This window comes from Vanacampus margaritifer, chromosome 6, assembly GCF_051991255.1.
Source record: "Vanacampus margaritifer isolate UIUO_Vmar chromosome 6, RoL_Vmar_1.0, whole genome shotgun sequence".
Lineage (NCBI taxonomy): Eukaryota > Metazoa > Chordata > Actinopteri > Syngnathiformes > Syngnathidae > Vanacampus > Vanacampus margaritifer.
The window spans coordinates 25775960-25803620 of NC_135437.1; the positions used below are offsets into that span (position 1 = coordinate 25775960).

Consider the following 27661-nt stretch of genomic DNA (forward strand, 5'->3'; position numbering starts at 1 on the left):
TGTGAAATAAAAACAACAGCTATTATAGAAATGTTATATAAACAGTCAATGTCATTGTTGTTCAACATTCAACAAGGGAGTGCAACGAATGTCACCAGTCGCTGTTCGGGCTCTAATAAAATTATTAAAAATCATTAGCTAGTAGCAACGAGCCGGATTCCAACAAGTGTTAATTACGACGGTAACTACGCTGCACTGTGATGAAATTGGTAATGAAGCTTCACTTCATGCTGCTGCCTTTGTTATTCGCCAGTGATTGGATTTTATTAGGGCTAGCGGCTATTGGGGTTAGCCTCAAGCAAAGTTCCCTCGAAGCTGGCTGCGCATGTATAGTATGACATGCCTATTGTCAATGTATCGTTCAATACACAGCTGGTGCTCCAGCTCCAAAGCAGCCTTTGTCAAAAATGCACGAGCCGCAAATACTCATACTTCGTCTGGCTCAGTCCAGAGTCGTAGCGAGTAACATAGTCAGAGCCCCCAGCCTCCTTCCCTTTTTTTTTTTTTTTTTAAGCCATGGTTTCTCCTACATATGAAATCATGAATATGATAAAGCATTGTTCTAAAAAACAATATGTGGACTGTATATACTGTACTTCAATCGCTTGGCGGCCATATATTTTGATTGACAAAAATTTGCAACATTGCTACATTGTGCAACGCGATTCAAATTTTTAACGGTAACTCCATTTAAACATTATTTACAGTTATGGTCGAACTCAGCATTATACGGCCTGATACATGTGTTCCACAAAGACCTTACTGCATGTGTCGTACTTTAATCAGTGTCGATCACGATGTTCTCTGCACCAAACCAGAAATATGTCATCGTTGGAGACACCAGAGATAAACAAATCAATTTTACTCACCAACAACATTATTTATCCTGCTGAGCGGTAGGGCAGCAACCCCAATGGAGGACCAAAACTGCCATAATTTAAATAAATACATTACTAAATAAATAAATAAATGACTACAAGTGAAAATTAAAAACGGATATAAAAAATATAATTCAAAAATGAAATACGAAAAAATAGATATAAGTGGAAATAAAAAAAAAATATATATATATATCCCTAAATCTAAAAAAAGTACAAATAAATACAAAAATGAATAACCAGATTCCAAAAATAAAAATTAATGTTGCTATAAATACAAAATAAATGTATAAATAGAATTAAATATCAATCAATAAAAATAAAAAAAACGCTCTGCTCTCACATTTATTTATTTCATGCTGCAGACGCTCTCAAAATCGAAATGTTATTCAAATGAGTAGGCGGTCCTAAGCGTGTTGAGGTTTGTGCTCCGCTTTTGCAAACTGCCTAGAGAAAGAGGGTCGACGAACAAGGAAGTCTTGCCGCCGTCGCCGGCTTGCATGGAGAGCTCCAGCAATGGACGACAATCTTGTCCGCTGTCACCTGCTTGTTCGCCGACCCGCTCACTCGACCATTGAAAGGCAGTTTGCAACGACAGAGCTCAACCCAAGACACGCTTATACGACCGCCCTCTCATTTGAATAACAATTCAACCTGACAGCTTCTGCAGCATGAAATAAATAAATGTGAAAGCAGAGCATTTTTATTTATTGATTGATATTTAATTCTATTTATATATTTATTTGTGTATTTATTTCGACATTTGTTTTATTTAAATTTTTTTAATCTCATTTTTATTTTTGTATTTAGTTTTAATTGTAATAAAAATTTTAGGGCTATGTTTTTGTTGTTGTTTTTCTTTGCATTTATTTTTATATTTTGTATTTAATTTTTGAATTATATTTTATATATCCGTTTTTATTTTCACTTTTAGTCTTTTTTTTTTTTAAGTGTATTTAGTCATTTATTTATTTTTAATTTGGGCAGTTTTGGTCCTCCATAAACACCATCTATTGATTGATTGAACCCTGCTAAACAGAGGAGCGAGGACTGAGCAGATTAAAGATAAAGAACTGAGATTCGCCAAAATTATTCCTACAGGCTGTTCGTCTGTCATCATATTGACCTTATAAGGAAATGAGAGGCGTCAACCTCTGGCAATTGGGACCAGGTGGCAAGCGCTTGCAATTAGTAGACATACTGCTTACGCAGGTGTTAACAATTGGATGGATGGATGGACGGACATAGAGATCCATGTGGTATAAAATGGAAAATGTGGAACTATAGTTTATGATTAACTGTACAATAAAAGTGCTCTATTTACTGCCCTCACTGTTATTGACCTCGACCTAGATGCATATGAAAGGAATACACGTTACAATAATTTGTTACCAAAATAAAACGGAAAAATACAACCTCTCGGCAGATGTCTAAACTGTAGACGAAGCATACGCATTTCAAAAGTGGAGTAGGGAACAACAATGAAATAAGCATCCAACAACACAATAGTATTTTCCACAATGGTTTCTAGTTTGCCTGCTACAATGGTGCACAAAGAGCTTTCAAATTGCACAAATTTGCTTGTGAAAATGCACTTCATTTTCATGTCAGTCTGTCCGTCACACAGGAGACACGGTGGCAGTTTACGCTATTTGTTAAGTGAGAAGAGTTCATATAAAATTCAAAATTGCTTTAGGCATTTTGTTTACAGCTCAAACCACTTTTTACTGTCACTGCATACTGCTTAGGGAGCAACAAATCTGTTCAACGAAGAATCTTTTCTTCTCATGTACGTGAAATTTGAACTCTACGTTTTGACCCGTCACGGATAAAACACACTGGAGCGGGGGTGGGGGCTGCTGAAGCGCTTGGGGTATCGGCGTCTTGCTCAAGGACACCGTAGCCGTGAGTCCCCCCTTTTACTTTGTATTAATGACATAGTATCAGGAACAACTGGGAGTTCAATATCTTGCTTGCTTGCCACTTTGACATGGCCGCAAGGTTTGAGGAATGAACCCACATGGCATTCCTATGGTGGTAGACTCTAACTCATATACAGTATGTGCAAACCTCACTCTGATTTTAATGCCTCACCAGCCTCGAACCTTGGCGTAAGACATTGCTGCTTTCACCTCTATAAGGGAGCAAGTGTAAAAAGGACACTGAATAAAAAATACTCAAGTAAATGATGGTTGAAGGATCTACTTCAGTGTGGTAACAAGAATTTGTACTTCGTTACTTCCGACCACTGAGAGTACGATATATACTAGAGATGTTCGATAAAATTTTTTTTAAAAAAAGATCTTTACAATATGAGTATTCACTCGTTCAGTACTCACCTCTACTACTTTTGATATATCACATTTCATTTAACACAATGACAAAATAAAAAAGTAAACAAAGAGCAGATGATGATTCACTGATGTGTCAAACTGAAGCGCCAACTACTGCTGATAAGGACTGACTCAATGTCAGCTCAAGTGTCGGTGACTGGTATTGGCAGCTTCCACGATTTGTTTAGCTTTATTTTTTTATCAAGCACACCAAACTCAGTCGATCAAGCAATTGCATTTTGCTTATATGTTACAGTTAACTGCTACCTGAACAACTTGCTCAAGGCAAATAGTTCAGGAATTTACCAGATTATGGGGTGGTCGAAGCCCTCTTTAACCCAGCAGGCCATATCTGCCCCTGCAAAGAACAGCAGCCAAATCTCATCTCTAAAATATACAGGAGCAACCAGATGACCATTTTGACGCCTTCTTAAAATAGTTGGCTAAAAAGTCATCTTTTTCCGATTTGCAGGAAACACAAACATTTAGACCAGTTGCATCATGAGGACATGATTTAGGCAACAAAAAAAAGTTTTTGCAAAAAAAAAGAAAAAAAAGACAGCCAATTATTTAAAGAGGGTGGCCATGTTTAAAGCAGTTACTTGAAAATAATCCATGTGATATTTTCACAATTTAGACATTGGCACAGAGCAGAAAATGGAGGAAACATTTTTTTCTTTATTCACCACGGTGTTATGAAAAGAAATGTTACTTGTTTAGTTGTAACAAATTAATTTCCATTATTGCAAATTTAGAAAAGCTCTACAGTAGGCTATATAAAACATAGATTAGTAGCAGATTTTTTTTTTTTTTTTTTTTTTTTTACATATATAAGCCATGTATGCCGTTGGTCGCTTCAAAATATATGGCAGGCCACAATTGGCCCTGGGGCCATAGTTTGGACACCTCTGTATTAACGGGAGATTTGAGAAATTTGATATTGACACAATGTTTTTGACATTTTTGACACAATCATTTTTGTTTGATGGTGCGAGATTTTTCTAACGTATGTGCCTTGGCTCAATAAAGGTTGGAGGAAAACTGATTTAAAGCACGTGGCCAATAGCGGACACGATGAAAATGTGGTGCATGTTTTGTGTTACTTCCCAAATGGCACAATTTTGATGACGGAAAAAAAGACCTTTAAAACTAGACCCTCCCAAAAGAAATCCGTTTTTTTCCTCCGCTCCTAGAACGGCTCGTCGCCCTTTTTCGTGAGATAATAACGCCAAGATAATTTCTGTGATATTTCAAACCAAGTGGGGTGCGGGTTGATGGTGGGAGGTGGGTGGGGGATGGACGCGGCATTGGTAGTGACGTCAGGTCCCGCTAAAGCTGGCAGACCTCCCATTGGACCGGGGAAGCTTTTTAAAGGAGCGGGCATGTTTCGCAGGTTCGTCTTCTTCTCCGTCGCTCCATCGAGGCCCAGCGGGGGAGACTGCGGCGGCTTCTGGACTGTCAATCATCAGGTGAGACTTTTAAATTAATGCGCATTTGACGTGCAAGCGCCTCGGGAAACAAACACGTAGAAAGAGTATGTTTTAGCAGTGTGTGCTTGTTGGAACAGAAATAAAACGTCACTATTCATGTATGGATAAAGATAGATGGATAACATACGATGGTGTTTGTCTTTTCTTGACTCCAGTTTCTTGTTGTCGCCCTCGAGATGGAGACGAGGAGGTGGCCCACCTCACAAGAAATCAACAGGTATTTGGAGCAACTCAAAGTATAGAAGCCGCTGCGTGACGCTATACGCGGCAAAGGTACTTACAGGCTGTATTGATCTCACCAACGGTAGGCACCTCAATTAGCAATAATGGCCGCAGAGTGATTAGATTGGAGACCCAAGCAGAGTGGAACCTGCTGGTGACCTGCAATAGATTAGCAGCAGGCTCTTTGGGCACCCTGGGGTCAAATGACACCCGCTCAATATATTATTATTATTTCCTGTCTTTTTTTCAAGTAATAACATTGAAACCCTGATTTTAAAAAAAAAACGTATCAAGAAAAATCAGATACGGCCAGGAATGTGTGCAGAAGCATGCAGTGTGAATATAACCGCAGAGAATCTCGCATAAGGGTGTAAATGGTTGTGATTGAACCCTGCTGGAAACGCTGAAATGAATGTCTATTTTAGTCCTCAACGCTGCGATGAAATTACAGCTTTTATGAAAGTCAGAAAGCGGCGGCGCGTGTTTACCCCAGTAGACAGGATGAGTGTGCGGATTGACATTTCAGCACCGCTGAGGAGGACAGCTCCTCACATCTGTCCAGATGTCTCACAGGAAAGAGAAAGCAAATGTAAACAAAACACATACACGGACAACGCTGAGCAACTCATTCATTGGAAAGACTTGAAGTGATTGCAGGCTCGCGACGACAGCTTGAGAGGTGTGAAGATGTACCATGCATATTATTTATTTTGTCAAAGACCCAAATCAGTGGGAGTGAATAGCAACTGGGGACGTGTCAGTGACCGGCTGTCACCTTCTGGATGGGTCAGAAGTGTTAAAACGGAAACTTGTTCGGTGACACTTGTTTCATTTGCCATAATTATAACCACCCAAACCTCCTCAACAATTTTGAGGCTGAACGTGGCGACACCCAACACACATCCACTATATATATGGCATAACTGTATATTCACACACATATGCATGCACCAAATGGTGTGACATGGCACCTACAATGTGCAAACCTGAGAGACATTCTGTGCTAACAGGTGTTCAAACAGCCCGTGCAGTACATGCTCCCAATTACTGCAATTAGATGCTGCCTGGTTACCATCCCATAATGTACAACTAGTGTTGGTGGACAGAAATCGTGGGAAAACAGCAGGAGAGAGAGAGAGAGAGAGAGAGAGAGGCAGCAGAAGCCTTCATTTTTGAAAAGCTACATAAAGGGAAAATTGAGGAAAAAAATACAACTAAATTTCATTTTCCGTGTCATTATTAGCTTTCAAAGCGCGACTCAAAACGACAATTTTTTTTAGAACTTCAACTGTGATATATATTTTTTCTTTTTAACAACTACCAGCCCCCCCCCCCTCCCCCCAAAATCCACCCCTCCCACCCATGGGCACGCTGAAGCAGTTGGTGCGTTATAGTTCAATTGTTGTTTTTGTGCTTGCAGATGCATGGCATACTGATTAGAAGGGATGCATCCTGCCCTGTAAAGACAGAACACTGGAGGGAGCGAATGTGAAGGCTAGAATGAAAAAGTGATTAACGCCGCAGGTGATGGTTATTACAGATTAATCTGCAGATTATTTTCATGATTAATTGATTGCTTGGTGAGGCATCAGGAAAAGCCACATGCATCACAATCCAGCTCTAATGTGTTTGCTTTACGGTGACAGGATTTTAATTTTGCTTTAATGACATCCACATTAAACCCTTCTTTCACACGCACATGTAAGAATTCTGATTTGGCAGTTGAAAAGCATTAAAATTGCTGTCAATTAATTATATGAACAGCTACCAACAGGCGCTTTACAGTAATTTGGTACATTCATCCGATCAGAATTGAATTCCTCAAAATGACTTTGTTCAATTTTCACATCATTGTGTGCTCATCAAAAAAAAAGCAGTTTCTCATTTTTATGAACAAGCTCAAATGCTATTGTACATCCGCGCAAATGATTATGTCCAATGTCCAGCATATTTCTTCTATGCATTTCCATTGGACTTTTTTTCCACAGGCAAATTTTGACTTTTTATTATGAAGGGAAATATGTGAAGTATTGGATCAACCAGTTTTCTAAAATAGTTCATATAAGTGAAGGTAGCCTAATAAGAATTTGTGGCAGTAATTTTACAGTGTTGCATTTTCCCGAAATAGTTTGTCTTATGTTCAATTTCTACTTTTTTGTATGCGTGTGCTATGCAGTGCTGTATTTTCCTTTTCTGTATTACAATGAGATGGTTTGTCAACAAATTAGAGTGCAAACAGTAAAAGCGAAATGTGAATCTTGCCCAGTCTTTTTCAGACTTCCACATACACAAAGGTGTAACTTTTCATTTTGAATTCTGAATTTGTCCTTAAAACTAAAGCGGCAGGTTACAAGAGTAAACTGTTACATTGACAACATGACTAAGCTTACATGACTTGTGTAATCCGTACACGATGACACAAAGATTTGTCGTTCTCGTGCCACTGACATGTTTGAGTGGCACAAATGTTTCCATGCTGTTTTACTATTTGTACAAATTATTTTCAGAAATAAGCTTACTGCTTTGCAAATTTCAAGTCTGATCTGAAAAATGTACCAAAACAACTAAGAAAAACTGTTAGAATGAAAATCATGTTTGGGTAAAGAGCAAAGGCAATGCAGCAATATACATAATAACCGGTACCACGTCGATATTTAGTATTTTGACAAATCAGTATCTGCCTTTTTTTTTTTTTGTAAAAAAAAAATGTGACGGGCAATAGCTGCTCCATTTCAAACTATGTTAACATCAGTGAATTATTTATTTAAATTATATTAACTTTATGAGATGCTGCCGACTCTGCAACTTTTGTTTTTCGTTGAAAGTAAAACAAAGATACAAGATGGAAATGTAACGTTTCAGATATCTAGAAAATTTGGAAAACTGTATTTACTGTTAAAAAAAACTTTACATGTTTAAATTTTCCATTTAGCTTTTGAAGACATGCCGATGAACCTGGGAGCTCCCGGAACATTTTCGTTAGAATTTTAAAACAACAAATTAAGTTATTTAAAACAAATTGTCTATGAGTAAAAAGAAAGAAAAAAAAATCTACATTTTGCAAATCTGAAATCAATAAATACATGCTTTAAGATATATATCAAGAGTTGATTTTTTATTTTTATTTCAATTATATTGAAAATGAATATCGGCTCCAAATATCGGTCTTACTAATAATCGGTACCGGCCATGATTTTTTTTTTTTTAATCGGTCTGTCTCTAACTGATTCTATCAGGGTGGTAATAATTAAGCAATATGTTTACTCCTGTGGTTGCAGTAGTGTAAACTATAATGCATGACTTACATAGTAGAAACAATTATAAGTTAGTATCCTGGTCAGTCTATTGATGGCAAAAGAGGTTTGACCAGTATCTCGCAGCCAGCATCGAACACACACACACACATACATATTAATTTTTCAATGGTGACAAGGGAACATGTTGATTTGAGGAATGATTGAGCTGTCACACTTACGAGGGAGCAGAGGGCAATCACAGCGGCCGCCGTCTTATCGGGGACAGAGAAGCGGAAGAAAAAGATAACAGGGTGCCATTAAGTGTGACAGCAAAGAGTGACACGTTAGCACCCTTGCTCGTGTTTGTGTGTGCGTGCACGTGAAGTGAGCATGTGAGATTTGTGCCACGCCGAGGCCGAGATGTTTGTGGCAGCTGTCGGCCTTGTTTGAACAACAATCACAATCAGCCGCAGAAGAACAAGCCGAGCGTGTGGTTGTGACAGTGCTGGTGGGGGATGATGCTGCCATCGTATCCCCCGGCCACGCCGCACCACCACCGCCACACACTGCACCTTCTGTCGCCACTCCTCCTCACCCTGCACCCTTCCGACTTGCCGTTGCCGCCTCCCCTACATCCCGTTGCTCCCTCCAGGATAGTTAAGGTTTCTTCTACGTCACCTTCCCGCCAAAGTTATTAGAGCGTCACACTTTTATCAATTCAACTTCAAAAGGTGTTCTTGTGTGGCTTTTTTTCTCAAGCCAGATTGACATTGTACTAATATAATAATGTGATCATTTTGAAAGTCCTGATTGGAATTTTGGTGCCGGTAATCAGACATTCTGACAATTAAGCGGGAAAAAGTAGGAATAATTATGCATTTTGTCAAGCCTGGATTTTCCATTTAAATTTCTCTATGTCTTTAACCCAGTCAGAGGAGTTTATGTAAGAAAAAACATATATATGGGCGCTAACCATCTAGCCTACAGACAAATATATAGTATTAACTCATTCACTGCCATTGACGGCTATAGACGTCAAAAATTCATTTTGAACTATTTCTATTAGTTTAAATTTTTTTCGACTTTTGTTAACAAGAGTATGGAAACCTAAAAAATATATATTGTACATTTAGAACAGATATAAAATTTGTGATTAATCGTGAGTTAACTAGTGAAGTCATGCGATTAATTACGAAGAATTTTAATTGCCTGACGCCCCAAATTTTTAATAATCTTTTGTTCTTTTTAAAAAAAAAAAAAGTAATTCTATTTATTTTTATTTTTAATAATCTTTTCTTTTCTTTTTTAAAGAAAGATTATTAAAAATTAGGGGTGTCAGGCGATTTAAAAAAATCATAATTAATCGCATGACTTCACTAGTTAACTCACGATTAATCACAAATTTTATAACTGTTCTAAATGTACAATAAAAAAAAAATCATACATTCTTGTTAACAAAAGTGGGGAAAAATGTTAAACGAATAGAAATAGTTCAAATGAATTTTTGACGTCTATAGCCGTCAATGGCAGTTAATGAGTTAATAAATATAAATGACACACATGCATAAAATTGCAACAGAAAAAAAATATTGTAGAAATCTATCATACGCAACAATCTAAAATTACACTGGGACATTTCAAATTTGGTATGCTAATTCCAAAATGGCAGTTAGTTTTTTTTCTAGCACAGCTTACCCTCCAGGTAAGTCAAATTCCACTCATAAGCTGTAGTAAGACAGACTGTAGTAAGAAGATCTAATTATGATTGGACTCAGGTGTGCGCAGCTCCCAATAGGTCAGCGCTATCCAGGGCTGGACTGGCACCAATAAAAATAAATAAATAAATAAATAAATAAAAATCGGCCCTGGCATTTTGACTTAGACCGGCCAGCACGCTGGTTCAGTTTGTTGTTCATGTTGTAAATCGATTAATGGTCTTCTCCCTTTCTTGGGGTAAAATTGAGGAAAATACTAATTAAATAGAACCATATTGGTCCTAAAAGATGTGGGCCCACTGGGCATCTGCCCTGTATGCCAGATGGCCAGTCAAGCCCTGGCGCTATCTGCAAACAGAAAGCTAGCATAGAAGGAATGAGGCGCATTAGTGCTGGCTTTTCTCTTAACCTTGTAACCACGGGGCAATAGGCTACTGTTCAAATGATTTATTTATTTGTTTGTTTTCAAAGCTCAAAACTATTCCATCTTAATGTTTTATGTATATACGTACATATTTCTTTCTTTCTCTCTCTCTCTCTTTTTTTTCTTCAAGAAAATGGTCACCTGATAGCTCCCAAACTTGACATGATAAAACTGAAAACTGAGCTCAATTTTGGATTCTGCACCCAAAAATCAGTTTAAAAACAGCTGCCAGACCCAACTCAACAACAATTGTGTAACTCAGTTATTATTTTTTCCAGGTCACACTCGTTGTAAGGCAAAGTTCATAGAGCTGTCATTTAACTTTAGGCTAATAAGAATGACATCAACTAAAAAATATATGATAAAAAATAAATATGAAATGTGTGTAGATGTTGCATCCATCAAGCAACAATTTTTGTTGCGAAAGTTCTCATGTATTTTGAAGATAGATAGATAGATAGATAGATAGATAGATAGATAGATAGATAGATAGATAGATAGATAGATAGATAGATAGATAGAAAATGGAAAGAATATTGGAACTGCCCCTTGCCCTAATAAAAAGTATCCAGAGATCAATGTGCACATTTTAATGTAATGCAATTGAACCTTTGCTGTGACTCTGAGGAATACATGTAATAATCCCTGGCATGGCACCGGTACTGATCTCCCCCTTCCCCATGACATCCCTTCTTTTTTGCCGCCCTCCCATCCGTCGGTTCCTGTTCCCTCACCTGCTTAGAGGGCAACCTTAGCCCATTGTTTGATGTGGCCTTATTGAAAGTATGGGAAGGCTTAGGGGGCTCGGTAGGGGCCCTTCGACGGAGAGGGGTCATTTGAGGATGAGAGAGAAGAAAGGAGGAATTGAAGAAGAAGGGGGTTGGTAGCAACCAGCTTCCTGATGGGAATTGGAGGTAGTTCAAAGTAAAAAAGCAAAGTCTATCATTTTAACAGTCTTACATTGATGAAAATTAATTTAATCTTTCCAGCATGTAAGTGTAAACACTTGTGTAGAATTTTTGTTTGTTTTGATGATTTTGTCGTTACATTTGGGTGATGTGTATGAATATCGTCTCATTTAATTCAACCCAGCATCTTGAAAATCTGGCTGTGCCACTTCCCGAGTCAACATGTCATCACCATCACCGCTCTTCCTTTTTTTTTTTTTGTGCGCGTGAGTGTGCGTGCGTGCATGCGAGTTTGTGCTCTTTAATTGACCTGAAACCTGTTGTAAATCCAAGACCCTTCACCTTAACCGCATACTTCAGAGTCCCGTCAGAGTCTTGAAGTTGTCGGGAGAACAGAGAAAGGATCAAAGGAAAGAAAGTTGAAGCCAAGCGAAATCTAATACCAAGCAGACATCTGTACTGACATTTCTGTCTTTACACCGATGTTTATCATTGTCGATTGCTTGCAAACAGGGTTGGGAAATCCAGGTCCAGAAAGTCAAATCCCTGCCACAGATTGGCTTTAGCCGCAGGTGCTTCTACTTAACTTGCAGGTAAACGAGCTCATAGAAGCACCTGTTGTGTAAAAGTTTTAGTTTTTTTTTTCTCTCTCTGGACCTGGATTGCCCAACCCTGCTTCAAAAATATATATTAAATTATAAAATAAACAAAAAACATCACTCAGTATGATGTAATGCGGTTCCACGCAGTGAACTGCACACACACCTTCACAAGTGAGATACTTGAAGGCCACTTGCAAATTCTTACACATTTTTTTTTACTATGTACATTTATAACTATGCATAAAAAAAAAATCTTTAAGGCATGTGTTTTAAAAGTGTTGTTGATGGCAGGTTATATTCCTTGACAGAAAAAATGTATGTGAGGATTCATCCAAGCCGAAAGTGATCTAATTACTCACACGGGCAAACACGAACGGGGAACAATGCACTGAATTGAAAATAATGTTTAATTAGCTCCAGACAGAAGTAGCAATTTCTTGAGGAAGAAACTTTGCATCTATTTATGAGTAACCACAAGTCTTACTTTGCCACTCACAGGTCAAGGCAGACTTCCATTGCGACTTCCTTGTCCACCTGCTCGCTGTGAGTAACTCTCAGCATGTTCGCCATCTGCTGCCGCCTTCTCCTCCACACGCCGTTGCGCTCGTTCTCAAACTCGCCAGTGCGAACGCATTCGTTTTATTTTCTATAAATGTGATCGCTTTCTGCAATTTTCTCAATGTGTGAGTCTGCAGGTGTGAAACATGTCTGCACTGCTCGCTTGATTTTGTTTTGTGATCCCTGATTGTGTGCGTGTGGACCGTTTGTCAATGTGTGTCCTGTCAATAGCGCGCTGTGCATCCGTCCCATATCGTGGTCGGCATGGTTACCGGGGTCACTTATCACAGAGGGTCGCTGCAGATCAAACAGGTGTTCATCTGGAGGATGTCTTTCCTCGACAACCGTTGCTAGGAACCTTTGTTGCAAATATAACAGAGGCGCTTGTCACCAGTGGTGAAACGCAGCAGGCATGCAAAAATATTGTCTTGAGGTCCCTGACAGTTTGAACTCAGGGATTCAAGCAACTTGCTTTTTTTTTGCCAATGCTGCATGTTTCTTTTTATTTTGTATGAATTGTATGTCTTTAAAGAGCAAAAAATTCTCAGTAGATGCCAGGATGCTATATACATTTGAAAGTCATAAATATATGCAAAAATATGTTTCTATATTTATGTCTGCTTACTTTCAGTCAACCCCAAAATTTTCCTTACAATAATACATTCCATGCAGCCCCACTAGTCTAAACTTTGTATTCTGATTAACTCATTCACTGCCATTGACAGCTATAGACGTCAAAAATTCATTTGAACTATTTTTATTAGTTTAACATTTTTTTCCACTTTTGTTAACAAGAGTATGAAAACCTAGGAAAAAAATATTGTACATTTAGACCAGATATAAAATTTGTGATTAATCACGAGTTAACTATTGAAGTCATGCGATTAATTACAATTCAAATTTCAGTTCGCCTGACGCCCTCATTTTTAAAAATCTTTTCTTTTTTGAAAAAAACATTATTTAAAAAAAGAAAAGAACATGACAAACATGACACTCTGATTAATATTGCGTTTGTGCAATATGAATTCAGAAGCTAAAGACACCCGTTTTTAACCATCTCAGGTGGCGGCCATTTTGCTACTTGCTGGCGATGGAAAATGACATCACAGCAGGGCTCAGGCTATAAAGGTCACATGACCAAACCCAGAAAACATGTGAGCCGTGGCATCAGTTTGAAGCCACTAAACATTTTTTTTTTTTTGCAATCGCTTTTTGTTAATGAAAACATTATAAATACACTATATATATATATATATATATATATATATATATATATATATATATTTATAACAGGTGAGTCGTGATTGGTCGTTAGGCACTGTGATGTCATTTTTAGTCGACAGCATGTGGCAAATTGGCAGACACTGAGACGGATAATAAAAGCAGGTGGATTTTCCTTTTTAATCTCACAAACATAATATTAATCACAATACAAATTAGAATAGTGGTTAGTGTGAAGAAACATTTATGGATTTTTTTTTAATGCAACAGTCTTCATTGGTTTCTTGTTTAAAGCATAATATGCTTTGACTTTTCTACTCCAGTCACAAAAGATTCTCCAAATAAACCATTTGATTAGCTACGTTGTCATATGAGTTTCAATGCATGTGATTGTGCTATGCGTTTTCTGTTAAACTTTTACTTCCAAAGTGACCAGACCAGTTAGCATAAAACTGTGAAGGTTACAGGAACAATATACAGTCTTTGACATTTGTTATTGCAATACTAAAAGTACGCTGGGTTGCTTTGCATATGAGATCATGCGAGAAACGCAGTGCACAAAATCTCCCCTGGGAGTTGTTACTAAAGCTGGATATGACACAAGTGAGGTGAAATCAGTCAAGCGCATGAAAACAAAACTGATTTCTCATCTGATTTCCCCTGTACAAGAAAATGAATATTGACAGAAGGCCCCTCGTGGTGCTCAGTCAGCTGTTGAGTCTACAAGTAGCCTCGTAAATCCATATTGACAAGATGTTGCTGTGTTATCGAGTGCAACCCTGAGCACATCCCCGAGGAGTCTGTGAGAATGTAGTCGCTGTTTTTTTTTTTCCCCCTCCCACTTCCTCTTCCTCTCTGTCTTCCTTTCACCGTCTCCAGATGTCTCAGCTGCAGTCCTCATGTAGCACCTTTCTTTTCTCTCACTGTCACTCCCCCCCCAACCCCCCCCATTTCTCGCACACACGTCGCGCTAATTCCACCGCCCTCGTCCATCCTCCCTTACAAAGAAAGCCTACACTCTTCCTTCTACCCCCCCCTTCTGTTATTTTCTCTTCCGCTTCGTATCCTCATTCGTAACGTCTCCTCCAGGGAGCTCTACCCGCCGCCCCGTCTCACCTTTCTTCGCCTCAAGCAACACACGGCCAATCTGCACTCAACCCGCTGTGCCCGCAATGTTTGACCACGCTCACCTTCCATCTCTCCTCCCCCCCGCGGCGAGCCCTCACCTCACGCTGCCGTGCACACGATGCTCCTCTAGCGAGGGGTGGAAGGTCCACTTGTTTTCTCTCTTCTTCCCCTCAGTGATTGGCCAAGCTGAGCGGAGATCACAGAGCTTTTCTTTCACCTTTTGAAAAGACACGTCCGAGGCTGAAAGGTAGAATTGTACTTTCACGATTTAACTGCCAGAAAATGGTGCACATCAAAAACCAGTGCACAATACGTATAAAGTTTTAAAAGTGATACATGATGAGAATTACAGGCCACAGTTCGTTACAATGTGTTTTAACTGCAAAACTGTCTTCAGTTCAGCTTTAATGGTACATTGGACTTCTTTTTTGGGAACGCTTCTTATTCCTTATGAAAACCTCTGCTTGTTTACTAGTTATTGATACCCCACTTAATTGTATTTTTATTCGTATTTTTTTCATGGCAATTAAAATGAACATAAATTATTTACTGATTTTTGCTATTCTCTGCAAATAGCAGGAGTCCACTTCAATTATTATTATTATTAACTCTTTGACTGCCAAAAACGTTAAATAACGTTTAGTAAAATCCCATGGAGGAGTGCCAAAGACGTTAAAAGACGTTTGTTTCAAAACAGAGGTGAAACTAACCATTTTCTATTGTTGATTACTGAAAAACGGAATAAGGTAGAAACAAACTTTTTTTTCTGATGAAAGATGAGAGTCCAATCTTTCATTTGGTAGTATGTGTGTTTCCATAGTCCAAACACATAATTTTCTGTGGACCTTGAAAGATCAGTCAAAAATGCTTAAATCGGCTGGCACCCACGGCATCCCTTTTCTGAAAACATCTGGCAGTCAAAGAGTTATTATTATTATTATTAATTGTTTTCTACTAATTTATAAAGAGAATGTGAAGCGCTATCTATCCATTGTGCTCTGTCTCAGACCTGATTGGTTGGTTTATGATAATGTAGTGATTGAGGCAGGATGATTTGGGCGACCACATACAGGTGCTTGTCAAAAAATTTGAATATCCTCAAAAAGTTGAATAATTTCCGTAATTCCATTCAAAAAGTCAGACTTTCACAGAACATACATTCAGGGCCCACTGCTTAAGCGAATTCAAGTATTTCTTTGTTTATTTTTACATAATTTGGGCTTCCAGCTCATAAAACCCACGAAAACCGGATGTCCAAAAATTTGAATAATATGAAGAAATCACCATGCATACTTCCCAGTCTTTTGCATGGAAAAATAGGATGGATGGACGGATGATATTTTCAAAATGATATGCCACAACGCATCGAGGCAGTGATTAAGGCAAAGGGAATCCAACCAACTAGTCAAGATTGACATATCATTTTGAAAATACCATCCATCCATCTTTTTTTTCCCATGCAAAAGACTGGGAAGTATGCATGGTAATTTCTTCACATTATTCAAATTATTTGACATCCCGTTTCCGTGGGTTTTATGAGCTGGAAGCCCAAATAATGTAAATATAAACAAATACATACTTAAAATCACTTGAGTTGTGGCCCCTGAATCTATAATCTATGAAAATCAGACTTTTTGAATGGAATTATAGAAACTATTCAATTTTTGGAGGATATTCTAATTTTTGGACGAGCACCGGTAAATAGGGGAGACCGGGGGCTAGTTGTATCACTTTTTATACTTTTATATATTTCTTGGAATCAATACATCATATACAAACAAAATGTATACCAGATAAAATACCAAAGTCTTAGGTATATTTTTTGTATTCATGTCATTTTCATACGTTGCGTCAGTGCAGAGTTACAAATCAAATAGAGGGAGTAAAGATGTGACATGTTGCCCCATCAATGGGTAAGTTGTCACACTATATGGGGTAAGTTGTCACACTGCATTTTGTAACTAATAAAACATGGCCAAAATTATCCTTATTCTCCTTATTTTATTTTTATTGTTGTTGTTTTTACAGCCAGGGAAATTTTTATCATTGATCTTGAAAATTGACTATATAACCGAGCAAACTTCAACATAAAATATTATGAAATAGATTAGATTCCTGAAGAACTGCTTGCATGTGGGTCATGAAGAAGAAAACTAGTATTCCACTTTTTTTGTTGCGCCTCCTGGTGGAGAAGAAAATTGCAATGTGACAACTTACCATTGATACAACTAGCCCTGGTCTCCTACATATACATTGGAACCCTGCATATTTGTGATTCAATTATGGATGATTGACCTATTTGCTTATTTTTGGAGGGAACCTATTCCCCATTACAGCGCTGTCCATCGCGAAAATTACATTACACACCAACCCCGCAATAAGTGAAATGCACTTGTGAAATACTCTCTAGGCATGTTTTTTAAAGCATTTTTATGGCACTTAATTTTTTAAAGTCTTGAACTAAACACGTGTAATTTATTAAAAAGATACTTGACTTAGTGAGATATTTTCAACAGTAAGAAGATAATATTTGGTCTATAATTACTGTGATAACTTCATTTTTTTTCATAAGAAATTAATACCTTCAAAAACATATTTTTCCACTTGCTGTTGACTCAAGATTACATCACCTGTGCTGAGGAAACAGGTAACGACCAATCATGGCTCAGTTTGCTGACCAAACCCAGAAAACAGGTGAACCATGATTGGTCATTATCAAACCCAGAAAACAGGTGAACCATGATTGGTCGTTATCGGTTTCCTCAGCACAGGTGATGTCATCTTGAATCAACAGCAAGTGGAAAAATGTGATTTTAAAGGTATTAATTGTACATGAAAAATAATGAAGTTATCAAATTAATTCTGGGCAAAATATCAACTTTTTACTGCTGAAAATGGGCTGACATGCGAGCTGGCCATGGGCTTCGTCCAGCCATCCGTCACGGGTCCGAAATTAATTTGATTAACAATAACATGGAGTCATTTTTCACAGTGTCTCTCTCTTCTTCCTTTGTCAATAAGACTTGGTAGTTTTTGAAACGACGCAGCATATGCAAGGGCAGCCGGTTCGTCTTTCCGTTTCTGTCTGTCCTTGTAACAGGCAATCCACGGCGACTACAAAAACGCATTCAATCATCAACTTTCAAGCGGTTGAAATCGTCTAAGTCTCCATTGCTTTCCATTACTCTTGAGTACTGTGTGGTAGCCGGGTAACGCCCCCCCCCCCCCCCCACCCACTATGCACTGCGCGTGAGAAATGTGTACTTTGCTTAATTACACCATATCAGCGTAAGTTGTGTGTCACTATCTAGTGGTCAAGAATAGAATTACACCCAGGATAGATGAGGAAAAAGAACATAAGAGTTAATTGTACCCCCAAAAAATCCTCCTCTTATTATTATATATTATTATTATTGTATTTTTTTCCTGATCTCCCACGGCCCATGCTGCTTCTCACTGCTCCCTCAGCGGATGGGTCGAAATGCGGAAAGCAAATTTTGACTCACTTAGGTGGGTGTGGTAATCAAGTTGTATTTTAACTCTTAACTTTATCTGTATTTGCATTTTGTATATAATAGTAATTGCAGGGTGTTGGCGACGGCTGACCAACCCCGCCGTCGCTGAATCGGGCCAAATTTTGTCCCCAGTCCTTCCTTGTGTGTAACAGTAGACTTATTCGTAGATTCATTAGATCATTTTGACTATTTTCACTGCAAACTGTAATATGCTGTGGTGTTTTTGTCAAAGCTATAATTATTAAAACCTTGTGCATAAGAAAAAAAAAAATGTAGAACCCATAACTATTCAACTAAATGAAAACAAACAGTCCCGGGTGCATCCTACCTCTAGCCTGGAGTCTTCTGGGATTGGCTTAAATTGCCCAAGACCACAATGAGGACAACAGTAAAGAAAATTGATTTTTTTTTTTAAGAGAAAAAAACGGGGGGAAAAAAAAGAAAATTAATACATTTAGACTGCAGTTGTTTGATATTGCAAAGTGTTTGGGGTTTTATGTACAACAGCGGTTGCAACAGTTTTTGTTTTGTGTTGTCTTGAAATGCTGCAGTCTGATTAGAATCTGATTGAACTCCAATAATAATAATAAAAAATAAAATAAAAACATTGCTAGGGCTAAGATAAGACTGAGTTTAAAGAGGTGTGATAATGTGTGAAACAATAGGTGATAACACACTTAATTATTGGGCCACTGCGTGTTTGGCATCCCTCATAAAACAGGCTGTGGAATTTAACCAGCAACTGGCAGATGCTATTTAGTAAAGAGTTTAAAATGGGATTTGATATAACAGGGTGTAGCGAATTAATCATTCCACAGGGGGTGTTTTCTTTGTACTTAATTATAAAGGTAATTTATTTGCCAACCAATTTCCAACTCAGTCACAGTCATAGTGATATCTAATCATATATTTTTATTTTCCATATTCTTGCTGAGAATGACCTGCGGCAAAAGAATATATTTAATTGCAGAGCTTGTTAATTTCACATTGAATTGTTTAAACGAGTCGTTCCAGAATTGACCTCAATGTAAATTAACTGCGGAATTGCAAATATTAATGTCGGCTGGTGGCCGGAGGAAAGAGAAATGTGTTCCGTCGCCAAGTGAATAATGAAAATGTGTCCGATTGGACGAGGGCGGCAGACGCTCTTCAGAGAATTCCATTTTCTAATTCTCTGACAGGCGCAGAGGGGGAGCAGAACACATGTACCTCTCCCTCACACGCACCAATTACCACAATGAGCAAATGAAAGGCTGTTTCCCATCAGGCTGCCGTGGGGGGTCGAGAGAGAGGAGAGTGTAGCCACACAAGAAGAGATCTACTTAATTGTCCTGCTCTTGACATACACACACACACACACACACATTAACGGCAATCAGTGTTTGCTGTCATCCATGTTGATCATCTCTGAGTTGTTGTTTCACTTGCAGCATAACCCTTCATATATTATTTGTATTACCTCAAACGTCTACTTTCCACTTGAACTCTCAGCACGCATAGAGACATTTTTGCTTTATGAACAAAATAATAATAATAATAACGTGCACCTGCAATTGAGCCATAATTGTTATGCAGTACTTTTAACGCAGAGTCAAGAATTGACTACGGTAATGGAGACGCTCTAAGTTTATGCAACTAGGAATGAGCAAGCATCGATATCGTATCGTATCAGGCCGATATCAGGCCTTATTTCAAGGTATCGTGTTCACAATGGCTGCCAATACCAGCATTGGTCCGATACGAGTATCAGCCGCCCTCTTGTGGCTGTTTTATGATCAGGAAGTAGAAATTTGAAGAATAGAAAATTGCCATTAATGTTATGTAGACTTCACGCCGATCTGATGGGCTGGATCGGGGTCGGACAATAATTAGCATTTTATGTAAAATCGGTGATCGGCTGTCTAAATTTTCCCAATCAATCAATAACGTCATTGATCGACTCCACAAAATAAGACATTACATGGTATAATTATCGTTTAACAGCATTATGTATAGAATTTGTTTCCCCTAAATTTTATTTTTGATGTGAACGTGTGTTTTCGTGATTCGTGGGCCGAGACTATCCGCGAATGGCGGCAGTCAACTGTAGAGTAAATATATATATTGAGCGAATCGGTAATCGATTATGGGTTTAATTAATTAATCCAACTCATTGATCATTGATCGGCCGAATAATCAAACTTACTTTCATGCAATTTTAAAGAAAAATGCTATATTGGGATATATAAGTCTTTATTTAAAATGATCTGTCATTGTTTTGGGGGAAATTTTTATGTATCAACAGTACTAGTGTTATCGGCACTTGACATAGTTATCGAGTTGAGTACTCATACCGGTATAGGTCTGAAAAAAGTGATATCAAACATTCCTAGTTACAACAATTTTTTCTGTGCCTTAGTACATCCTCTTAAAGGGAAAGTCAAACTTAAACATGTCTTGACAGCAATATGTTATACGTAGCCTCACTAGTCTAAATGTGACATTCTGATTAAATATTACATTTGTGGAACATGAGTTATGAAGCAAAATAAAGCCGCTTGTATCAATCCCAGGGGGCGGCCATTTTGCCTTTTGCTGTTGACTGAAGATGACATCACATTTGCTCAGGGCTCAGGTAACGACCAATCGTAGCTCGCCTGTTTTCTGAAGCTGAGCTGTGATTGGTTGTTACCTGAGCCCTGAGCAACGGTGATGTCACTTTCAGTCGACAGCAGGTGGCAAAATGGCCGCTTTCTGAAGATTTTATTTTTATTTAATTTTATTTTTTGAGGGGGTGGGGGGGGGGCTTTAATACTGCACAGCTTGCACCTGAAAAATGTGTTCAAATACGATTTAAATATGTATTTACCGCAGTTATAAGCTTTCTTTTGCATCTCACCGTCTAAAGATGAATCCACGGGGAACATGTCGCCGATATTCTTCTCCTCTAGATATAACTGTATACATGAGAGGTGCGGAGTTCTCAGTGTCTCTGCAGGCTAATTGAAGTCAACCACAGGGCGCTGCTAATGATCAGCCGACAGCGACCCTTCACGCTCCGTCATCCTTCCGTCCGCTGCGCCGTGTGGTATTTAGAGAGCACCTGAATCTCGAGTGAATACGAGCGAGACAAAAAGTGATGTTTGATGAAGAGAAAGGGCACCAAAAAAAAAGAAAAGATGAGAAAGGTAAGAGGGGAAGTGGAGGGAAGAAAGGACGCGGGGGCGATGATGTTCCACTAATGACCCAGGTGATGAAGTGACGAAGTAGTTTGGTCCATCTCTGCTCACTTCCGCTCAGTGGCCATTAGGCCTCCCGCTGCTCCTAATTCGCCACTGGAGAATGCAGCGGAGCAAGAGGTTGCGGGGCCAGAACTGCGGGTGAGGTGAGAGGTGAAAGAAAGGGGGGTGAGGGCTCCTCGAGGGAGAGCAGAGTGTGAAAATTGAAGGGGGAGGAGAAAGAAGGGAGAGAAATACTAGAAAATGTGTGGATAATAATGGCCTCACCTTTTTCATTGGCAAGAAGTAGGAGCACAAGTACAGTATGTACGTTTCTGACAACAACCTTGAGGTCACTTATTAAACTTAAATTAAAAATTTAATTAAAATTAGTAGTAGAGGTTATGTGCTTTGTTGGTCTGTACCCTTAGTGCCACATGTCCTTCATTTTCAAGGGCAGCCTTTTTCAATGTGTAGGCTCCTTAAATGCTGTGGCAATACGATTAATGTAACACTGATTCGATCCATTTTTGCTCTCTTTTGTAACGTGCGCCATCTTCAGTTCTCCGGGCTGCTTCTGCCACCACTGACCTACTGGCATTTGTGTTTACGGGTGCCGTAAGCCAACCCTGATAAACGCATCTCGTACCGGATGTCACATGATGTTCTCTTTGAATGCCAGAATCAATCTTGAACTCGTAATAAAGACGCGTTTTGAATGGGCATCTTCCAGGGTACGATTACGCTGGTCTGCATGAAAAATAGAAAACGAGAATGTCACGGCTTGAGAAGGGAGGACCCAGATGCAGTGAGGAAGGCGAGCCACCGCAGGGATGCGGATGACTTAGATTTAATGTAGCAATAAACGAAAACACAAAAATCACGCACACAGGCGGACAAAAGTAAACACGAACTCACGCGCACAGGCGGATAGAAAACAAACTCAAAATCACGCACACAGGCGGACAAAAGCAAACGCGAACTCACGCGCACAGGCGGATCGCAAACAAACTCAAAAGCACGCACAGTGGCGGCAAAAAGGTCAGTCATGGGCTGCAGGAGAAACACTTGTAGGACGAGTACAGTCGGGTCAGGAGAGCGGCGTCTCGGAGTAATCACCCGAGACTCATTGCTGTGTCCATCAGGCTTTTATTGAGGTCTGATGGCATGATGGGCAGCAGGTGTGTATGGTGGGCGTAGCCCACCCAGCTGACCCAAATCATGACAGAGAATGGCATCAGTATTTTCGAGATCAGTTTTTTGGTATCATTCATTTTGCTCCATATGTTCCAGTTTTTCTGTTTCAAGCTATTATTTGTTCATCTTTGTTTTGACTAAATAACATTTGTATTATATTATTATGATATTATACCTTTTAAAAAATGGGAGCACAGAGGAAAAAAAAGTAATATTTGGATTCTGCATGCGTAACTGCCCTAAGAACACGTTGTTGGCTAATTGTTTTTGCATTTTATAAATTTTTTTGTGGATGCGGACCAATGTTCCGATTTTACATATAAAACGACAGGCGTTCAGATGGATGGATGGACAGATGGATAGATAGATAGATAGATAGATGCTTGTTCCATGACCACTCTGGCAAATTGTGCTCGTTCTTAACATCCCATTTTCCCTATATAAGCTATTAGAATTCCCGATCATGGACAAATAGCTAATGAGATGATTTGCATGACACATACAGTAAAAGGAGAATGACTCACAAAGGATAAGATGGACCGTGATAAAAGACCCCCACCCCCCACCCCTTCCCTCGTGCTCTCTGTATAAGAATTACATTTCACTAACCAGCCTTGACAAGCTAATTGAACATTAGTCTAATATGGAACATTACCAGAAGAGAAATGGAAGCCCAGTGTCCTTGAACACTCTATCAGCTTCATTGTGAATACGATCCTGCCTTCTCTCAGTTATTTGGCTCTTTGCAGTGAAAGGGCCTTCCTCAGAAAGTGAAGAGCATCATTTAGCCTGCTCTAATGACACACAACTATTCAGCAGGCAGCCAATAATTTTTCGACCCAGGCTGGAAAAATAATAGTCAGAAATTCTCACCCTTCAAGCTTTTCTTCAAACTCATTTCAAAGAACATGCAGTGACCCAAGTCCTCCCTGGCAAACCAAAAGTCAGTTAGTTACTTGAACCATGGGGTGTTTTTTTTCCCCCCGTTCTTTTTTTAAAGTGAAAATTAGAAGCACACTGGATGTGGAACTCAATTTCAACATGTCATTTTTGTGAGCATGTGCATGGTTGAACCTGTAAGTTGGCTCATAATAATGAACACTGAGCAGGGCACACCTCAGCGGGCAGAAGGAGGGAAAGGAACAAGAGGAGCGTTTAAGTAGCCCACACGGCGGCAAGAAAAAGGAGAAAAGGAAATAAGCACAGGAGTAATGAACTACGGCGAGCCGCGTGCTGTCACTCTCTTTCTCAGTGCCGCGTTGTGGACAATGCGAGCGCATTGTCGGCCCGGCATTGTGCGAACTAACTCAGGCAGCCGGCACCCCGTGGAGCGTCAATGGCTGCAGTAACTTAAACTTGGTGCCAGCACAAGCTGTCACTCCGAGTATTGTTGGCTCTGACAGCACCTCGGATGAGGGCATTGTACGGAGACAGACTCCGAACGCGACATGGCGCAATGCGTAGGCTGCACGTGTTTACCACTGTGATAAGGAGGGGAGAAAAAAATGCTGTGGGCTCTACAAGAATCTTTCACACTTGCTGACTACTGTGTCCCAAAATGGCTGACTGGCATGCGGTCTGTTTGACTTTGATGAAACAGTGATAATAGTCATTTCGGACTTTGTTTGTTTAAGATTGTTTGAAAAACAGAATCGTATCAACAATGTAGCATTTCACATTTTGGTACATCCGTTTGTTCTGTTAACGTTAGCAACAAAAGTGACAAAACAATTCTTGTTAACTGGAAAAATAAACAAACTCTGAATATCGACCAATGGTCTAACCTCCTCATAAATCACATTTTAATGGAAAAAATATCTGCCTCAAATAAAAACCAAATATCAAAATTTATAGAAACATGGTCTACGTATATAGAATTTTTTAACCTAATTCCGGTTACTTAATTCTGTCTGTTAGCGAGAGCCACTACATCGTGATAACTTACATTGATGTTTCTGCATTTGGCAATTTATTATTATATTATATTATTAGTATAGGATTTTTTTTAATGGGCTTTAGGTGAACTGATGAATACACACACGCTCGCACGCACGCACGCACACACACACACACACACACACGCACATACACATACTCACCCACATACAAAAGAAAAAGTATATATATATATATATATATATATATATATATATATATGTGTGTATATGTATATATATATGTATATGTATTTTAAAAAAAAAAAAAAAAAAACATTAAAAATTTTTTAATTGATTTGTTGTTTTTAAAAAAAAAAAAAAAAAAGGAGAGCAATGATGATGTCAAATCGAATGAACAATACTGAGCTCTTCTGAAAAAAAAAAAAAAAAAAAAAAACAACAAAAGTGACTGAGTGATCATTAATGCTAACGTCGCGGTCACCAATTGTGGAGATGTGCTAAATGATGAGACAAAGGCAAGTCATATGTTTTTCACAGCCGTGTTTAGTATCAAATCTTGCTTTTTAAAGAAACAGTGTCTATTAATTAGCGTCACCAATTTGAGAACTAATAATTCATAAAAAATAAAAAAAAACAATATTAATTTCAATGATATGCCCACCCCCCAATTTTTTTTTTAAATACATATCTATATATATAATCGCAGGACTCCGTGAACGTAGTTAGCCTCTGGTGGCGCTTGCAGCTAGTGCCGGACCCAACGTGTCGACCGAGGCCTGCAGGTGATCGTCGCTGAGTCCCGTGATTCGGGCTCCTGCTGCTTGTCTCCCTCTGTTTTGCTCTTGCTAGCTTTTGCTAGCTTATGTCGCTAGCCGCAAGTTCTTACCAGCCACTCTTGCTTGCCACTCCCGCTGCTCCTGCTCGTGGGGGTTTCTCGTTTGGTCACTCACGCCAAATAATAATTGGTTGTAATTGGTGGCAGACTTGCCAAGTGTGGTTTCTCTGAGGCGCCACTACACGGCACTAACTAATACACACTGTCCTTTTATAAGGAATTGGAACCGGAGTGATTGAGTTGATCCATTACTCAGACCTTGTCAATTGTTCTTTGCGTAATGCAGGGGTGTCCAAACTATGACCGGGGGCCCTTTGGCGGCCCACCATCCATTTATCAGCGGCCCACAGCATATATAGGGACTAAAAATGACATTTGGCTCAGCCCATAAGGCTAGTAAAAAAAAGTAACAGGGTGGAGTTTTACAACTAAAACTAAGTTTCTCTTCAAAACCCTGCGGTGAATAAAGATAATTCCATTTTAGAACATCATTTTGTTTAATCCACTGTCTGCGCTGTGTCAAGGTCCGATTGATGAACAGTAATAATCCTCAAGTAACTGAAAAATGGTCAGCTAACTATAGTTTGCTCTTGTTTTGGTTGTGATTGTGAAGATGGGATTTAGTCCCTGGTCAGTGCAGGGTTGGATCTAATCTAGTGTGACGCAGGGCAAAGGCCACCCCAAAAACTTGAAAATCCGCAACTATGATCGTATTTAACAGAAAGCTTTTATGTAACTGTTTTTCAAAACAACTAGAAAATATAAACAATATATGTTTGCTTGCTTGACTGATTTCAGTGTGTTTAATACATTAAAATCAAAGTATTTCAAAGCGACTCTTGCAGGACACCTCTGGTAAAAAGTACAGCTAAAATCTATTTTTAACTTTTCCTATGACACTAGGTATACATTTTGTATGAGATATACGATGGCATCAAAGCTTGGGTCCAGCTTTAGAAAGGGCTTTAGAAGGCGGCCATGTTGTACCTCGCCAGCACATAAAAGAGCCGAGCAGCGCATGAGCACGGATATGAATTGAAAGATTTTGAAGCGAGGATTTCGGTCCCAAAGAGCTATGTGCGTGTGTTTGTGTGTGCGTGTACGTGTGTATGTGAATGTTCTTTTCTCATCCCCGAGCAGTAAAACATGGAGTCCAGCACTCCCAGACCTTGACAGTCATTTCATCTATCTCAAAATGTCACAATTTCATAGACCTCGATCACAAATTCCGTGTGTGTGCGTACGAGAGAGGGAGATGAAAACTGTGACCACAAATTCGCCAAATATGAAATATAATCATTTTTGCCATTGCTTCTCTTGCTTCAGTTAAGTTGTTTTTATCTTATGCTTTCTCAAGGCGCTTTTCATATGGAGCAGGTCGGCGACGGAGGCCAGGAAAAACTCCCAAACAGGAAGAAACCCTAAACAGAACATCAGCGTGGGGTGGCATGTCTCCGATTTCCAAAGTGTGTGAAGAGTGTCAACCGGCAAATACTGGCTGTGACAAGAATGTAAAAAAAAAGTCACACATAGACATTACAAACATGATTTAAAAAGCCCACTGCGCCAATTCATTGAAGGGAAATAAGTGTTTGTTTTCTCCCCTATGAAAAGTAATAAGGTAGTTGGGCCAATGTGTGGCGTGAGGCAGTTTCCCCGCCATTAAAGATGAATAGAAATAGAAAACCAGCAGAGAGGTCAGCCAGCCAAGCAGACGCTCACGTTATTAACAGGAAATAGGAAGGAGCTGACATGTTCATCCATAACTAGCCATTAGCATTCATTTACGGGAGATTTGGCATTCACGACACAGCCTGAACTGCAAAATTGTTGTGACGTTTGTCTTGAACGACAAAACAACATGGAATCAGTTATGTCACCGCTGCATTCACATCATTTGCGCTTTCATTTTCACTTTTGTTTGCTTTGCCTCCACATTTCATGTTGGTCATTCACTCGTTTATATTGCGTTAAGGCTTCACTTTGTCATTTCCAATTTTCCTTTTTTACATTCTTTTGCTTCCTCCCTGTGACAACCTTTTTTTCTTTTCTTTATTTTTCTTTTGCTTCGCTAATCCTTTATTTCCTCTTTTGACTCTTGGTGATCAATTTTTATACATTTTTACCCGCCACATCCCTTCATTTCCCTTTCCACCACCCTGTTGTGTCCTTTCTATTACTTCCTCACCTTTATCTTCTTTATCCTACAGAGATCCAGTTTTATTGCATGACCTTTAGATACCAATTCCTGAAGATTAAACTTGTGTGTTTTAGTCTTCTGTTATTAAAGCAGATCTCCTTCCA

The 27661-nt window shown here is 39.0% G+C and overlaps 1 protein-coding gene across 1 annotated transcript; it reads left to right on the plus strand.

Annotated features, from left to right (window-relative positions):
- The first annotated feature begins 4485 nt into the window (after nt 1–4485).
- On the plus strand, nt 4486–27661 carry LOC144053201 (uncharacterized). Its single transcript, XM_077567364.1, has 5 exons — nt 4486–4495; nt 4554–4680; nt 4857–4918; nt 12307–12351; nt 26715–27661. The coding sequence occupies exons 1-5, from the start codon at nt 4486–4488 to the stop codon at nt 26780–26782; spliced, it is 312 nt and encodes a 103-aa protein (XP_077423490.1). The 3' UTR covers nt 26783–27661.

Excerpts from the sequence above, each read along its gene's own strand:
- LOC144053201 (XM_077567364.1), top strand. Across the intron at positions 4,681-4,856 it reads TCTGGACTGTCAATCATCAG|TTTCTTGTTGTCGCCCTCGA; the intron begins GTGAGACTTTTA and ends TCTTGACTCCAG. Across the intron at positions 12,352-26,714 it reads TCCTTGTCCACCTGCTCGCT|GCGCTTTTCATATGGAGCAG; the intron begins GTGAGTAACTCT and ends TGCTTTCTCAAG.